The following is a 17055-nucleotide window of genomic DNA, read 5'->3' as shown; positions in this document are numbered from 1 at the left end:
AGACCGGCGATTGCTTTTGATAGCAGAGGAAGAAACAAGGGGCCACAACAGAAGGAGAAGAGAAGGGGACAGGCTGCCTTTTCAGAGGCATCTGATCATCTGACTGCCTGGCCTTGCATTAGTCAGTACCCTGCACCCCTACACCCTTGCCCTCCCTTCTATCTCAATGCAACAACCGTGATTGCTTCCCTTTTAGTCTGGTGACTTTTTTTTTTTTTTCTGTGCAAACAACAGCTTGCCCATCATATTCTTGTTTTTGCATGCACAGACCAAGCAGTTTAGTACTGCTCAAGCTTTGTCACGCACTCCTTGCCTTGGGCCATAACCCGTGTCTGCTTCCTACCATCACTGTATAAAAGAGCATTTATTAAATGCTCTGGTACTGAGTATGAAAGAACCAAACCCACTGTATTTAGCCAGGTCTGTGATTACCAGCAGATCAAAGACCTGCCTGACAACAATTGTGACTTCTAGGCAGACACCCAAAATACAAAAACAGCTAGAAACTTCTACAGGGAATGAATCAATCCTCATCATAACTGTAGGAAGGAGGCACACGGAACAGAATCATTTGGCTTTCACCTTGGAGCAATGCAGGTTCTTTCTACATTTCTGAAATAACAGTAGTTCACATTTACAAGAATACATTAGAAAGTCTGTTCTTCCATTTTTATTTTTTCCCCCAAGTAATGGCACTCACACGCACAGTTCCTGGGCCTGATTCATCACCTTATTACTTCATTACTTTATTATTTCAGGGACTCCATTTATAGTGCTGCACCAACATGAACTATGAGCTCTGTCTGTGATACTTTTAGAAACGAAAGGGTAAGATGGGCTTCTCCAAAATGGCTCGGGATTTGGGACCGACTTGTCCAAGTTCCCTGTTTGATGATCTTTTCCAGGACCAGACCCCCAGGGTGTGAGGGCTCTGCACCTCCCAAGCAAGCTGCTTCCTCCTCCCCTATGCTGAGCAGCTAAAACACAAGGGCATTTGGTTCACTAGTTAATTCAGAAAATTCCAGTGGTGTGTGATATTGCCCTGTCCAAAGATTCCTGGCTTCTTCAATCATTAGCTGATATTATTGATTATTATGCAGCCTGCACTCTGCAATGTGTTTTCACAGCCAAAAGAATGCCCCAGCGCCTGATTTTGCCAACAGTTAAGCATGTTAATAACTTTATTGACAGCAATAAGCTCATTGAACTCTGTAATAAGACTCAGCAATCCAAGGATGTAGGTAAGAACAGTCATTCTGGAACACAGCAACATGCATGTTATTTAAGTTGAGCACTTATTGAGTTATTTATGACTTACTGAGTTATTTAAGTTGAGCACACTGTACCTGGCTGTGTGGGACTCAGTAAAAGGGAAATTTTCTTTTGACCTCAGTTAATTATCATCTTTATTATTAACATCACAGTAATGACCCACAGCTCTAACCAGCTCTCATTAACCAAGGTACTGTATAAACATATCTGATGATTAAAATCCCTTCCAAAGGAAGCTTGCATACACTTTGAAGCATAAAAAATGAGAATCCTGTTAATTTTATTCCACTTCGATTGACAGGGTCTTTCAAAACCTTAATGCTCTAATAACAAACTGAGGGCTCAAGTGTGATCTCAGCTACTCTTGTGTAAAGCCATAGGAATGCCATTCGTTTAGACCTCATTGGAGAGGTTGAAATATGTATTGCTGCATGAAGCAAAAACTCTATTAGAAGAATACTATTAAGGTTGTGATGCCAAGCACTTTGAAGGCTACAGGAGAACTTGCACACCTAGCTGCCACCAGAGACACCTCCAAGTGTACAGTTTAGCTGCCAATGGACCCCTGAAACTACCATTTTCTCACCTCTTGCCTTTCCAGCAGCAGTCTCCAAGATACCCCACTTCTGCCATCCGATGTGCATTTTCTCCTCTCTCTAAGCTGAAACATGTTCACAGATCGCTGATCTCAGCCACGCTTTGCCCTGGGAAATGGGGTATAAGGGACATTTATACTGCATAGTGCAGGACACTCCAGCTAGCTGTGATCAGTACTGCTGAGGTACAGAAACCACACAGCTCCTCCTGAAGCACTGCATGGCCAGAGGAGCCGCCAGGCATAGTCCCCGGCCAGAGGGAAGCCTCTGCCCTCACTTCTGGGGCTGGCATTTCTTCAGGCTACTCAACACCAGGAGCCTGCTCAGCTGCTTTTTATTGCTGCTAACTTGCAAAGAAAGTTTGAGATACAGTTACTTGGTACGTGCAAATTGCCTTTTTCCAAGTGCTCAAACCTTGGGCAAGGAGAGTTTTCCAGGGGGGCGGTGGCAGGCTCGTTCCCCACACACCCTGCCAGATCTCTCGTCCCTTCCTCCAGGCGCCCAGCTGTTCAAGGAAACAGAAACAGATTTTGTTGTAGAAAGAAAGAAAGAAAGAAAGAAAGAAAGAAAGAAAGAAAGAAAGAAAGAAAGAAAGAAAGAAAGGAAGGAAGAAAAAGGCATCTTCTTTAGAAAAATGGGCCAAGACTTTTCAGATGACATTTTCAGAGGGATATTCATTTTTTTTTTATTTTTATAGATGAGCCTGAGGCATTTATATTCGAGTTCAAACAAAGTCTAGCAAAGTTGTAAACATCTGAAAAGAAAGTCCTCTTACAAGAGGAAGCATCAGTCCACCTTAATAATAGACATCACTGCCTGCTCTGACAATAATTTGCAAATAAAAAAAGTTTTTGTTCATGTACAGTAGCCTGCAAAATGTCAATTAAAACCAAAACCTGGGTGAGGGACTGTAAAGGTATGTGTGACGACTAATTTGTTGTTCCTGTTTTGCGTTCCCAGAAATCAGACACATTTTGTCTGTATTTATAACAAAAACATCCTGGACGGAGTCTGCGTGTTACCCAATTACCTAACAGTTAAATGAAGTATCAACTCCTAGCACAGGCTGAATTTCAGCCTGGATGAGGGGTGTCGAGCTACATTTCTTCACAGCGGGCAGGGTTGGCCTAGAAACCCCTCAAACAAATGAATGTGATAGAAGTACTGACACAGCAAATGCAATTTAGATCACTGATAGCACAGGAAATCCTCATCAGTCAAGCAACAGCTGAACTGTTACTGATGTTGAACTTTTTTAATGTGTCAATAGGGCCCCAGGACACTGAAGTATCATTTTAAAAAATAAGGAGAAAAGTTGTTTCTCGCTACTCTGAGATATTTTAACTTTCTAGTTCTGTCTTGTTCAGAAACCTAGAATATTACTGTATGCAGGGGGAAAAAAAGGATCTACAGAGATCAACAGTGTCCATAATGGCCTCTATATAGGTGCAGATAGCATCATCAAGGGGATTGAGGATGTTACGACCACCTGTCAGTGTCAGAGTCTCTGCTGCTATGCTGATTTACACCGCTGGACTGTTCAACCCATCAACTGAACAACTAATGTGTTTTCACAAATACTACATATTCCAGTCTGCTTTCAGTCTGTTTTTGTAAGGACATCGTTTCCCAGCAAAGGGAAAAAAACGCCACCTTTAAACTACAGCGAACTTTTGCCCTGAGTAAGGCAAGTGTCAGCCATCAATCTGTTTTTCAGATGGCTTCACTTGCAGATGGGAATTTATTTCCTGCAGAGTTGAGATTGGCAGGAAACAGAATGAAAAAAGAGACTTCCATGATGCCCCAAAACACGGCTTTAACAGAAAAACAGAGAAATTAATTAAAAAGGAAGTCTCAGAGTTATGAGAGGACAATGCCCATTTGGAAAGACGGAAGACCTTGGCAGCAGGACTTTCCAGAACACTTGTGCCTCTGGCAAAATGAGCAGAGTGCTTCACCATGGCCTCCACATTATGGTAAACAGACCTCCCATGTCGTACCATTTTCTGTCACTGGTATCTGCAGTGCTGGAACAGCCCGGAGATGGGAGAGTGCCAGCATTGCTGCACGCTTCCTGCGTCCTGGGGATCAAAGCTGTGAAGTAGAGCAGGGTGCACTTTCTGTTGCATCTCTCAAATATAGTCCTGAATGCAACTTCTGTCATTAAGAGATATTTCCTAAACAGACTCCATACCCCCACTTTCCATCTGATAATCATCTCCTTGTGTTAGCGCTAAGTCAACATCCTTCATCTGTGCCTTATGAGGGAAAGCTATGGCTGTGAGCGCACCAAAATTCCCTCAGCACTTGCAGATTCCTATGATAACAAACAACAGAAAGCAGCTAACAGGTGTGTTTTTTTTTTTTTTTTCCTTTCCTTACAGAGACAAGCACTTTACTTAAAAGACAGCAGCTCCTATACCAGCTTTCTGTCTGTGCTATCTGCTAAGTGCAGCCAATGCTTATCTCAGATTTAGCACGGAAGGAAGGAGAAACATGATGCAGCACCACCCCTTTCTGGCTCTTGGGGTAGGAAAGGGCAGGGTCCCTGTACCCTAGTGACCCCACGTGCCATGAGAAAACACCAGTGGGCATTTCCCTGGGGCTGTGAGGTACTTGAAGCAGACTCAGCCACCTTGCCTGTACTCAGCAGCTCACTGCAGTCTGGGAGTTACTGCTGTGTGATGGGGTCTGGCCCAATCCTTGTGCTCCTGCGGTAACTGAACGAGGCTGAGCACACACACACCATGTCCAACACATCTGTGCTGTACGCCCAAGGCCTAATGGAATATCAAACTGGGATTAGGAATTTGTCCTGCCACCTTCACCCAGGCAAAGCTTTTACTGGTTTACAGTGGTGTGATGAGAGGGTCTAGGCTGCAACCTCACTTAAGTGTTCAAGTGCAGCTGTTTTTCCCAGAGTTCTGAATGAAGTGTCATCACACTCCTCAACAGGGAACATTTTTTGGATAAGCTTTTCAGAATGCAAAAGAAGCTGAAGCAACACTCTCCATATACACAACCATTACATCCAGCTTTGATTTTGCCAGCGCAGCCACCTTTGGTGGCCACATGCTTGGTCTCTCCCTGCTTTCCATCCTTCCTGACCCTTTGGGAAGCCACACGGAGCCTAATCTACACAGAGACAGGGAGTGGTGGTGGGGAATAAGCTCATCTTCTAGGAGCTAATAAGAGGACAACTGGGGCCTTTTCTTACCTCTTCTGCTTATATACACCTTTCCTGTAGCTCACTAAAATTGACCTGGTCTATGAGACTCGTCCTGTCATTCTCCTTTTCACTGATAAAACAAAGAGGATAAGGGAGGCTTAAAGCTGGGACAAAGTTGAGTTGATTTAGGAAATATGAGGAAAACAGGAAAAGTGTAACAGGGGAAGGGTAAGAAAATGAAAGAGAAGTAAGAAAGGACCACAGAGTTTAGCATAAGGCCTGTGGAAGAACAGAAGGTACAGGGGAAGAGCAGGACTGAGAAAGGACAGTTAAGAGAACAGGGAAAGAGAAGATGATGAATACAATAACAACAAAACCAGAAGGAGGTGGAAGACATTTTGAAGGTGCCTGTCAAGTGGTCTGAAAGGCTGTGAGTGGGAAAGAGGAAATGTGAGAAGAGGAACCTGCACTATGAGCCACGCTATGTTATTGCACAGAAAGTGGAAAGCTAAGTGCTAATGTGCACCCAAGCGCTGAGGGGAACCTTGACCTTACAGGAGCAAAGGGGATGTTGATGCCACAGGACATAATTTCACCCTTTGTGTTAAAGACACAGATGGGTTATGTGAGAAAGTTCTGGTCTTGCGGGATTCACTGCTGGTGGTATAGGTTTCCTTCCTGATATCCCCATAGCTTCTGAAGTAAGTCAGTATCTCACACCCCTACATTATAATATGAAGCAGGTTGTGATTTTTTAGCTACAAAGCAGGGATATTCCTCCCCCCCCACCTTCCTTACACACATTGGGCCTGTCCCTACAGGCACAAAGGACTTATTCTTCCCTTTACAAATTACTTTACCAGCTGAGGAACTGCAATAACTGCCAAACGCCCCAGAAGACCAAGACCTCTGCCCCATCCCAACGAGGACTGAAACAAGGGAGGGGAGAGAGGATGCGAGTAATTAGGAAACAAGCGCTGGGGGGGCTGCAGGGGCAAACAGATCCCAGCCTCAGAAAAGCCAGCGAGGACTCGTGTAGCACGTGCCATTGCCTTCACGCTGCTGGGGCACAGCTACCGGGGCACGAGCATATGTAGGAGAGGTGAATGTTGCTGGGGAGAGACCCTTGCCTCTTTTTCTTCCAAACCATTTGTAATTAAGAGCTGGCACATAAGCAAGTGAAATTAATAATGATAATGATAATGATAATGATAATGATAATAATAATAATAATAATAATAATAATAATAAATCAGAGGTTTAACCAGTTTGGGGATCTGCTCCAGTTGTGGTTTGGGTTTGCCTGCACCCAGTTATTCTTGTGCAGTCCCAGTGCACTTTCAGCCACGGTTTCTGACCAACAGCCCTGCTTCAGGGCTTGTTTGAGGACAAACTATGGCTGGAATGAGTTTTCTGCTTGACTCTGCTGTAGGGCGTGTGAGAGCAAATCTGGTCTTCTTTGCTTGCTTGTCCTGAAAAATGATGAATTGCAGAACTACCCCTTGGTGTTAGTCATTCGGTGAAGCAGGAAGGAAGCAGGAAGCCCTTGTGAGCACTAACTCTTCAAAGCAGTTTGCAAAGAAAGCAAAGGCCCTCCCCTAGGCTACCTCATCACACACAGCTGCTTACCTCCTCACCTTAACGGCTACCTAGGCATGATTAACATTCGCAATTCATTTAGCCGGAAATATTTGCCCGGCGCAAACAGCTGAGGCACTGCCAGTGAGCTGTTTCTATACGCAATGCAGATCAAAAGGGGGAGGGAAGGGGAGCCCTACACTTGCTGAATGGGAGAGGCCTGACTGCGCTCAACAGGTTCGGTTCACACTGTGACCCTGCCTGGCTTCCTGCTATTCAGATGTGTTACTTCCCCTTTGTGGTAATGGCCTGTGGCAGCCGGCCAGAAAACACTATTAATTTCAGAAGTGGCCTGACAACAAACCCGCAGCGAAACGAGAGGAAGTGGCAGGGAGGCCATCTGTTGACTTCAGCAGAACAGTAGGGACACAGCTATGTAGGTTTCTACAAGGAAAGCAGATTAATAATCCACAAAGAGGAAACTGGCTAAAATTATCCTCAGACCATATTAAAAAAAAAAAAAAAAAAAAAAAGGAGTCACTTGAGCTGCAGCTGGACAGGAAATTGCTAGAGCTGCTTGCAAATCTCCACTTTGAACAGAGCAGCACAGGGAATGCCAAGAGCGGAAACCGTTCGAAACTGGATTAGCACAAGCCAAGTTTAACTGCAACCCACTTCTACTTTCACAGTTTATGCACTCAATCTAGGCCACTACTGCATGAGACACTGACTCACTTTTTTCCCATGTTTTGTTTGCTTTTCATTTCACACACTTGCAGTTGCTAAAATTACATGAAATGCGCTCCGGCTGCCAGGAGCTGTGCAGAACCCTAGCTGACAGCCCAAGCTGGAGGAGTTGTCCACCTCCCCTGCACTGCACATGGGTTTTGGCACCACCCTACCACAGGCCACTTCTCCTTAGGAAGGATGTTAGTACATTGCAGCAGGAAGTTTTGCAATCGCAAGAATCCCCCTTTTCCCTCCTGCAGAGACGGGGCTGTTTCAAGGGTCCAAAGAGGACGTGAGGTGACTATGGGTACTACGGGTACGTAGAGACTTTTCCTCCTTGGCTGCACGTGCTAAATTGCAGTGTGGCTGAGCAGCGACAGAAAATCTTTCACTGGCTGCAAAGTGTTTATGGGTTTCTGGGAAATGAGTTCCTGCCGGACAGATAAGGAGAGCACAATCCCCTCTCCTGTCATCTGTAATAGTGGCCAACACTTGTAAATAAACCCAGAAAGCAGCAGCTCCTTGATCTAAAAAAAATAAAAAAGAGATCCTTATGCCCCAGGGTTAGGTGCATCCCCGGGTTGTGAAGGGATCTTGGAATATTTTGTGATTAACCTAAAGGCCTTCAAAGTCTTCCCTTCACCAAAGACAAGAGCCCCGCATGTGCGCAGTTTATTCATTTAAACAGCAGTGGACCAAAGGGGAAAGCAAGGCTTTATTGTCTAAGGGGCTGTACAAAAGCTGTTGAAAACAATCATTACCTTTAAACAGAACCATATGTGTATGTGCCATTAACCACACCCACACAGAGGGGAAAGGGGGAATAAATGAGGCGGGTTCTCAATAGCCAAAAATAGTTATTTATTTATTAATAATTTAAGGTTTTACATTCTTATAATAAATTCCATCTTAAAACTTTTACACCGTGAATTACTCTCCCTTATTGGCAACCGTGTGCAGGTTCACTGTGCGTACACACAGGTACAAATGTTCGCACATACTTCCAGTTTTATACAAAAAAAGAAAGAAAAAGACGCAAAATATTGCATTTGAGGTGAAGCTCCCTGAAGAATTTGTACAGAGGTAATGCACTGTTTTAGCACATCTGAAAGTTTTAAAAAGTGATCAAAAATCTTTCGCATTCAAAGACAGATCTCCTCCCAGATGATCTATTTACAAAAGGTAAGGCAAAAAAATTAATTTAATTTTAAAAATATATATATCATGTGGAAACTACATCAAGAGTGTGAGAAAAAAAAAATCACCACAAGGGAAAGAAAAATATATGAAAGAAGAGACTGTACTTGCTCACAAACTTCTCACCATTGCCATTTCTCCCCCATGGAAAGCTTGCTTCAGTTGAACCATAAAATTAAGCATGCTGCAAATATATTCTTTGCAATAATAATCATTAAAAAAAAAAAGAACAAACAAATAAAGCAGAGTTTATGAAGAGAACAAAAACATAGATGTCCCTTGGATTGATCTCTTGAATACATGTGAATTCAAAAAAAAAAAAAAAAAAATCGCAAATCGACTCAACATTAAATATTTACATTGATCAAGTAGAATACTACTGAGCTCCTGGCAAACAAGTACTCCAAATACACTAAGCTGAAATCTCTTTCTTTGGCTCCTCTAAATCAAAACCAACCAACAAACAAAATAACCAGTCTTCACTGAAGACAGAGGTGTATGCTGCAGATCCAAAAGCGCAGAGGGGAGCGGGGCAGCTCCGGTCCCTGGGGAGCACGTGCTCGGCCGCATCCAGCCTCATCCTGCCCCGCCGGGAGGCAGTGAGCGCCCACGAGCCTGCCGCAGGCATCCCGGAGAGCTCAGTGCCGTCCCTCCCATCGCAGCCGCCCGCTCCATACCGCGTAACCTTTCCTGGCCTGCGCCGGCAGCCGCTGTCTGGTACTGCAGGCCAGAAAAAGAGAAAGCTGCGTCTTCTTGACCACTGCCGAAGAGAAAACAGTGAGGAATGATCCCATGAGACGGACAGGAGAAGGGAGGCCACGGGCGCTCACGTGGACTGCAGGGAGTCCACCTGGAAGACGTTCTGGTTGGAAGGGGTGGTGAAGTAGAGCTGCTGGTTCGGCACACGATTGTCACAAGGGCTGCTCAGCCCCAGGGTCCGCTCAAAGTCCAGCAACTGACCCATGAAATTGAAGTTGGGAGAAATGTTGGACTTCTTCATCTTGACGATGTCATAGGCATCATTCATGGACAAGTTGAGCTTCTGCATGAGGTAGGCCACCGTCACTGTGACCGAGCGACTGATCCCTGCTAAGCAATGCACCAGGACGCCGCAGTTCTTCCCCCGTGCTTCATCTGTGTGGAGACAAAGAGGCAGAGAAAGCCACATAAGACAGAGGGTTGGTTACTGATCTCACAGCACAAACAAGATTAGTAACGGGCAGGAAGAAAGGGCAATTCTGATCTCAGTCACCGGCAAGGCAAGGCAAGAGTTAACTTCACCGGCTTAAAACCAGGACAGGAGGCTAATCCACTCCCCTAAGCATATGTACAGGAGTCCAAGAGCTGAGAAAACTAAGAAGGAGACAAAGGGAGCAGGATACGCCGCATGACACTGTTTTAGAAGTCAGTTTTAAAAGACACTCTTTCCCTTGGAGATTTGCTGTAAATTCTTAGTCCCTTTGCCCCAGCATGGAAATCCTGCAATATGTCACTGAATGCCTTTTATACAGACCAGCAGACTGCAAAGGTCTATTAAATTATTCTCCAACTGTTGTGCAGCTAACAATGGAGGTATTCAGGCATTTTAAAAGAATGAGGGAAGTCACAGGGGACAGCCCATTAGGAGGAACAGGATGTCAACATTGGTTGAAAATGGGTTCCTTTGTAATAGGAAATGCATTACAATGCCTGGAGATTAGTTTCTTTGTGGCTTCCAGCCCACATTTCTTCCTGCTGGGCTCAGATTACCTACATTCTGCACTATTACCAGTATCATTCAACCGGATTACAGCACAGCTTCCCAACAGATAATGCGATGCCCACCCCACCGCACCCCGAGCGGGGCGGTTTTAGTCTGTGTGTGTACCCCCCTCCAAGTGCAAACGTGAACGAGGACTCCTCGAGCCCTGGGGGATGCGTTTCCAAAGCTGGCGGACAACGGCAAAGGGCTGCCTAGCCGAGGCACCAAGCCCGAGAGGTATATCATTATTACCGCAAGATTTAATTAAAGCCTTGACTATACATTTGCCAGGGATACAAGTTATGAGTAACTTGCATTTAAAAGCTACAGTTAGCTTCCCAAAACGTTTATTTTCATTACACCGCACTCCAGTAGCCTCAAGAGGAGAAAGGAAAAAAAAAAGGGGAGGGCATAAAGCCGCCAACCTCAGGCTCATTTGCCTTCTCCCTCTGCCCTACGAAGAAATTTCAAGATATGGCCCATCCCGAGCATCGCTCAGCCCCCAGCTTCCACACAAATGCCTCTGGGAAGATTTCCACAGCCAGCCAAACCAGGTAGGCATTTGCTACCTGCAAATGTCACTCACACCTCTCAATAAACCTGCAAACAGCACCCACCTCTCAACTTAAGCCAACTTTAAATAAATAATAATTAATTTAAAAAAAATCAGAAATTGGGGCATACCCCAGAGATGTGAGAAATGCTACTACCTCTCCTCACCCCAAATCTCTTTTGAATTCTACAAAAGAAATGACTTCTGCTGCTTGCTATGCAGCTGTTAGCAAATAACCATGTCTCACCTATGAAGGAGATGGCCTCAGGGAAGAACTGAGACAGATTTTGGCTCCAGTGGTCAGAGATCGGGATCTGCTTGTACTTGAATTCGCCAGCGTTTTCAAAGAGATTAGGCAGGTTGGGGGTAACATTCAAGATGTATTTTATGCCAAACTCTTCTAAAACGTCCAGATTCGTGGAGTCCTTGGCACAGCCTAAGTAGAGGTAGGGTAAAATCTCCACCGGGAAGGAAGGCTGGTTGTTGGAGAGAGGGCTGCCATCGGAGTCGGTGGCACTATTGGGGTCTCTGTCAATGTCAGATTCAATGTCTGATGAGGAATCGGAGCTGATTCGGAGCCCTCCTAAGCCCAGAACTGGCAGAGGAGGAGAGCTGCTGCTACACGAGCTGTCTAGGTTAGTTTCGCAGTGCAGGGCAAACTCGGCCTGAAACTTGCTGAAACCACCTAAGGAGAAAAGCAAAGCGAAAAAAAAAAAATGCAACCTGATATGAGACTGCAAGCCCGGTACAGCTCTGCCTGCAAGGGGACATCTGTTTCCCACCTCCTCGAGCCCCGGGTAAAAAAGAGGAAAACGCCACACGGCCACGCAGACTGACTAACCTAAAAGAAGGCTTTAGCAAAACCGCCCGCTGCGGCGGCGGGGGGGGGGCTCCGGGCGGCCGCGATTAAAGCCCAGAGCCGCTTCGCCCCGCGGAGACCTCTCGTGGACAGCCGGGCGGCACCTCCTGCCGTCCTATCCGGCTCCTGCCGGGGTTCCCGCTCGCCCCGTCCTCCCCTGGCTGCTGCAGCGACCCCATCCTCCGGGTGTCCTTAAGCAAAGCGCGGAGAGGGGCGCTGGGGGGGGACGCATGGGGACAGCCCCGCCAGCCTGCGGGCGCTGCCCCCCAACCCTGCCCCGGGCAGAGCCGCAGCCCCAGCTTCGGGGGGCTCGCCTCCCCGGCCCCCCTCGCTCACCTTCCAGATAAAACGCCTTGCAGCCTTCGTCTTTGAGGCGCTTGAGGAGCAGCCCCAGCACGGACTCGCCGCCCGTGTTCTCGTTCCAGTCGCGGCTGTGCTCGTCGTACAGCACCACCGTGTCGGTGCCGCACCGGCGGGCGAAACGCTCCCGGTCCTCCTCGCTGCTGGCGACGAGGGAGCGCAGGGGCAGGTTGCCCTTCTGCAGCCGCCGCAGCATGATGCCGGGGATGGCCACGTTGATGGCTGACTCGATGTGGGACGACTCGTACAACTCCTGCGGCCGGCAGTCCATCAGCAGCAGCCGCTCGTTGCCCATCTCCAGCTGCTCGTTCAGCCACGCCACGGATTTACTAATCGCCATTTCCGACGCGAAAGGGACGGGTCTGAGCGTATCTAGCATGAGGAAGGACGGGGGGCGCGGAGCGGGCTCTGGAAGCGCCCCTCTCTCTCACAGGGGCATGCGGCTGGCTGGCAGCGGGCGGCGGCAGCCCTCCGCCTCGCCACAACTTATCTCCCCCCGCCCCAGGGAAATGAATCACGCAGCCCCCCCGCGCCGCCTCCCCCGCGCCGGGCGCCGGCGAAGCCCCGGGGAGGACGCAGCAGCCTCAGCGGGTGCGAGCGCGTGCGACTGGGTGCGCGCTGCCAGCCTGCCCGCTCTCCTCTCCTCTCCTCTTTCCTTTTTTTTTTTTTTTTCCTCAATGAATCCCTGAATGAACCTGCCTAATCGCCCCTGCAGCCCGAGAGCCCTCGGGCTTTTCCTCCTCCCCTCGTGAATGAAATCCAATTAACGTGCCGCCGAGCCGTGCTGCCTCGCTCGGCGCGGGGTCCGCTCTCCCTTCCCTCTGTCCCTCCGTCCCTCGGTCCCGCAGCCCTGTGCCCGTGCCGTGTCCAGCCCCGTGCCGCGCCAGCGGGCGCCTCCCACAGCGCTCTCCGAGCAGCGCGCCTCAATGGGCCCGGCGGCGGCGCGCTCAATGGGGACGTCGGGCGGCGCAGCCAATGGGGGCGCGCGGAAGGGGCCTGTTGCCGCGGCGACGGGCCGGCTGGAACAGGTCGCGGTGATGAATCGGTAATGAGTTTGTCATTCACAAAAACGGAAAGGAATTTCCGCTCCGGATAAGCCGAGTGCAAACAAGCGGCGGCCGCGGCGCGGCGGGCGGAGGCCGCGGGGGCAGGTGAGGGGGCGAAGCCCTGCCCCTGCTCCCAGCAAGGCGGCCCCGGGGGGGCACCCTCCTGTCCCCCCTCCGCGCCTTCCCTCCGAGTCCTCCGCCTGCGGGGAGCCGGCTGCGTGTCCCCCCATCACCCCCTACCGCCCCCCCAGCCCAGCTCCCCCCCAGGAATCGGGGGGGTGCAGCCCTGTCCTCAGCTGATCCCCACGGGATCCCCGCCCCCGTTAACCCCGCAGCCCCTCCCGCCCCCCCCCCCCACACGTCCCCGGGTGGAGCCCCCCGGCCACCGCCGCCCGTCGCCCCCCCGCTGTCCACGCGGTGGGCGGAAGGAGGCTGCGGCCCCGCGGCGGGGGGGCTGCGGGAACGGGGCCCGGCGGAGCGGCGCCGGGGGAGCCGGGGCCGGAGGGGGGGGGGGGCAGGAGGATCGGCGCCGGGGGCGGCGGAGCGGGGAGCGGGGGCGGCCGGAGGCCGGGCGGGGCGGCTGCGAGGTGCGGCTTTAGCGCACGGCTGAGCGAAAAGCCAGGAGCGAAAATAAAGCGGGAGAAGTCTCAAGGCTAATCCCGCTGCCGGCGGCGTCTGCCCCGGAGGAAAATCGTTCCGGTGAGGCCGGTCCCGCCGCTGCTGCGCTGCCGGGCGGTTATTTTTAACCCCGGCTGGAGGAGGCTCCTCAGGTAGCGAGCGGCTGCCGGGCAGCCCCGCGCCTCCCCCCCCCCCCCCCCCCCCGGCAGAAGCCCCCCGTGATGCTGAGAGAGCTGGCACGGCACCCGCCGCAGGGTCAGGACAGGCTGACACCCAGGTGGCACCAGCGACAGCCGCCCCAGCAGGGATCTGGACAGGATCGTCGCTTGCTGCTTGTTTCAAAGGCTTGGGAGCGGGGCTTCAGTGTTACATAAATTCTTCGCTGCCCCTGCTCGGGGGGATTTGGCCAGGGTGAGACACAGGACACGCACACCCCCCCCCGCTTTGTCCCACAAATTTTCAGGGCCACCGTGCCCACCACGGCCCTGCCCGCTCTCCTTAAAGGGTTTCCAGGCCGGTGCTGCCAGGTGCTTCCCCTGCTCGGCTCTGTATTTCAAGGCACACTGTCTAAACGTTCAGAACCGTGTTAGATCCAAGCAGGAGCCTTCGTGTATTTTATTATGATTTTGTTTTTTTTTCCCCTCTCTGCTAAGCCTTTTGTTCTCACCCGGGCCAGGGCTCAGGCAGGACAGCAAACTCTGGAGCTGCCACCATCGGTTTCTTTTTATCAGTATGGCAAATAGCACAGTCCCGTGCTAAATAAATGATCAGATCATAATTTTAAGTCGTACTTTTTCCCTTGAAATTGATACCATGGTTATTCTTTATCTTTCCTCGCAAATATAACAGATCAACTTAAAATTTTACAAACTAATAAAACCCAAACCTCAGCCTCACTATCCGTGGCTTTCAGGTTTAAGAAACTGAAGGTCTGGAAACGGAAATTCTGCAAAGCGTGAGCAACTGGAATGGAAATTCCCAAACCCGCTTAATAGGGCCTAAAAGAGAGGTGTTTCTCTCTTAAGGTGCAGTATATTGCAGTGCTTGTCTTACAGCCATGTTAAACATTTCTCCTTACTCATTTATGCCATTAATGTGTATTTTCTCTGATAATCTGTGTCCCAACAGGAGCCACAGCCAGAAGAATCCTCAAATGACAAAAAGTTAGGTCAACTTATAAAGCAGAAAAACAGAAGGAGTCACATCAAACAATGGTGAGTGTGACCTGAGAGTTAGAGACAGGGACAAATTCAGCAGAACATTGTGACAAGTCCCAGCAAGCTTGACACAATGATAAATACAATTCGCTCCTTGTAATCCACATTGTTATTAATTTACATCTTTTTTTCAGGCTTACGTTGTACATTGATGATTTTTTTTTTTTAATGCAGATGCACAGAAAAACTTCAGCACATTTTCAAAGAGCCTGAATTTGAAGAAGACAACAAACCCCAAATTATTTCCATCAAATACTTCCATATTCATATAAGGTAAACTTGCCTCTCTGATGACTAAAATATTTTAGGAAGAAAATACGTTCTGATTATCATCTTCAGGGCATTTTCAGTGACGTTTTATGGCAGTGGTTTAAAATAAAAATCTTAGTCATTCAACATTTTAACTGAAAGCAACATATTATGCAAGCAGTTTATCAAACCCATTGAGATACCTGCCTCATAGTAATCCAACAATAAATAATGACAGCATTTAAAGAGATTTTCATCATTAGTACTGTCAGATCTGATTGAAATGTTATGAATGTTAAGGTTAAGTATATGAAGGCAATAAAAATTTAGATGAAGCATGCTTGGGAGAGTTATATTTCCCAGGAGGATCTGGGGGCAGAGACTTGCTGTGAGGATGGCTATTGCCAGCTCACTGCATGGCAACAGTTTGGGGGTGGCGTCTGCTGAGCTGAGAGACAGGCAGGAGATCCTGCTCTGCAGCGGAGTGAAACAAGTGAAACAGAAAGGACACCGGCTGTGCCAGGACCTCCCTCTGCACCCCCGGCTGAAGATCACTGGAGGAGAGTGAAAGCTCCATTGTACTTTGCTGTCTTTGTGTTTGCATGCATGTGTGCCCTCACTGTCCCTCTCTCTGGCTGGACCACTTTGTCCCATCAGTCCCTGAGGGCGTGCAGGAGTGGACCACGCTGCCATTTGGTGCGTTATCAAAGACCGGATCTACAGGCCAAGCATCACCAGGTCGCTTATCCTTCAACTTCCACAAGTTTTTATAGTACCCAGGCAGCGAGAAGAGCCTATTCCCGTTCACCACGACTCCCTCATTCATACAGCCACAGGAAGGGAGAGCTTTTGAACCTTGCAATTTTTGTCTCTGGGTGGTTTTTGTTTGCTTGATTTGTTTTGTTCTATTTTGTTTCATTTTGTTTTGTTTCATTTTTTCTGTGTATATCTCCCTGGCTGTGAATGAAACCTCTTCAGCACAGCTCAAAGCATATTTATTGCAAAAAGCCCGTTTTGCTGACTTTTGGACCAGAGACCTGCTCGTTCTTAGCATGTGTAGAGGCCCAAATCTCCATAGCCTGAGCTTTTCTTGGCCAGAGATGGAGACAAGAGTGGAGCGTGGAGATTAGAGTTCAGTGTTGCTTAGCCCAATTCCTTCATGTTTTTCCTTGTAACAGAAAACCTTGCCCTGAATTAGGCAGACAGGATTTCTACACAGTGTAATGGGAGAGAGAAGTACCAAAGAAGGCAGGTATCTATGACATTTTGAAACTGGGCCGGCTGGGCCACTGTGAGACACTTCACAGCCTGGGATGCTGAGGCAGCGGTGCAGGGGCATCCTCAGGAGGCTAAGTACTGGTGAAGTTTCTTCTTGAATTAGACACCAAGAATGGGAAAGTTTTTTTCTTTTGTTAAGTGCTTTCTTTCTCTAAAGATACAGGTTCACACCTCTCTTCCATATGTTTTGGAGCAGAATTTGACAAGAGCCTGTCTTTCTATGGGAAAATGCAGGAAAAAGAAGTAGTAAAGACTTTTCTGTGTTTTTTGGTTTTTTTTTTGGTCAGACCTTTCCCATGTTGTATACATAAATATTTATGATAACAGGGGGTCCAGCCTTGGTTTTCCACATCCCACTGATGACCTGAATCAAAATGGCAGAGCAACCCTTGGTCTTGGCACTGCTTTATGTCAGGCACGTGAAGTATGCTCTGAGATTTCCTGCTGCAGGAGGCCAGAGAGCACGAAACACGCTGGCGTCAGGATTTTGGTTGAGATGTAACTCAACTTGATGCTGGGTATGCAGGTGCTTGGAAAGTGTAATGGAAATATTTCACTGCTGAGAAGTCACAGTTAGCCATGAATTTTGAGGC

General features: G+C 48.5%; 1 protein-coding gene and 1 long non-coding RNA gene across 3 annotated transcripts; one reads left to right on the top strand and one right to left on the bottom strand.

Moving 5' to 3' along the window:
- Nucleotides 1-8188: 8188 nt before the first annotated feature.
- Nucleotides 8189-13006, bottom strand: DUSP6 (dual specificity phosphatase 6). 2 transcript variants are annotated; one of them, XM_040557893.1, is made up of 3 exons: nt 12031-13000; nt 11083-11520; nt 8189-9675 (listed from the first exon to the last, which is right to left on the bottom strand). In XM_040557893.1, exons 1-3 carry the CDS (start codon nt 12431-12433, stop codon nt 9368-9370), a joined length of 1149 nt encoding a protein of 382 aa, XP_040413827.1. In that variant the 5' UTR covers nt 12434-13000; the 3' UTR covers nt 8189-9367. The 2 variants fall into 2 exon arrangements, with proteins under 2 accessions (XP_040413827.1, XP_040413838.1); XM_040557904.1 differs by lacking the exon at nt 11083-11520 and having other exon boundaries at nt 12031-13006.
- A 668-nt stretch (nt 13007-13674) lies between these two features.
- LOC121070557 lies at nt 13675-15519 on the top strand. Its single transcript, XR_005820132.1, has 3 exons — nt 13675-14129; nt 14847-14932; nt 15110-15519. It is a non-coding gene; the product is annotated as an uncharacterized LOC121070557 (long non-coding RNA).
- The last annotated feature ends 1536 nt before the right edge of the window (nt 15520-17055 follow it).

This window comes from Cygnus olor, chromosome 1, assembly GCF_009769625.2.
Source record: "Cygnus olor isolate bCygOlo1 chromosome 1, bCygOlo1.pri.v2, whole genome shotgun sequence".
Lineage (NCBI taxonomy): Eukaryota > Metazoa > Chordata > Aves > Anseriformes > Anatidae > Cygnus > Cygnus olor.
The sequence above is the reverse complement of the archived record's forward strand: the minus strand, read 5'-3'. Positions and strand labels throughout refer to the sequence as shown.

What these genes read in the sequence shown, in the direction of transcription:
- DUSP6 (XM_040557893.1), bottom strand. Translation starts at nt 12,433, where the DNA reads ATGCTAGATACGCTCAGACCCGTCCCTTTCGCGTCGGAAATGGCGATT. An exon ending in CAAGGCGTTTTATCTGGAAG is followed by an intron (nt 11,521 to 12,030) that starts GTGAGCGAGGGG and finishes TTTTCTCCTTAG; the next exon opens with GTGGTTTCAGCAAGTTTCAG. An exon ending in TGAGGCCATCTCCTTCATAG is followed by an intron (nt 9,676 to 11,082) that starts GTGAGACATGGT and finishes GTCTCCACACAG; the next exon opens with ATGAAGCACGGGGGAAGAAC.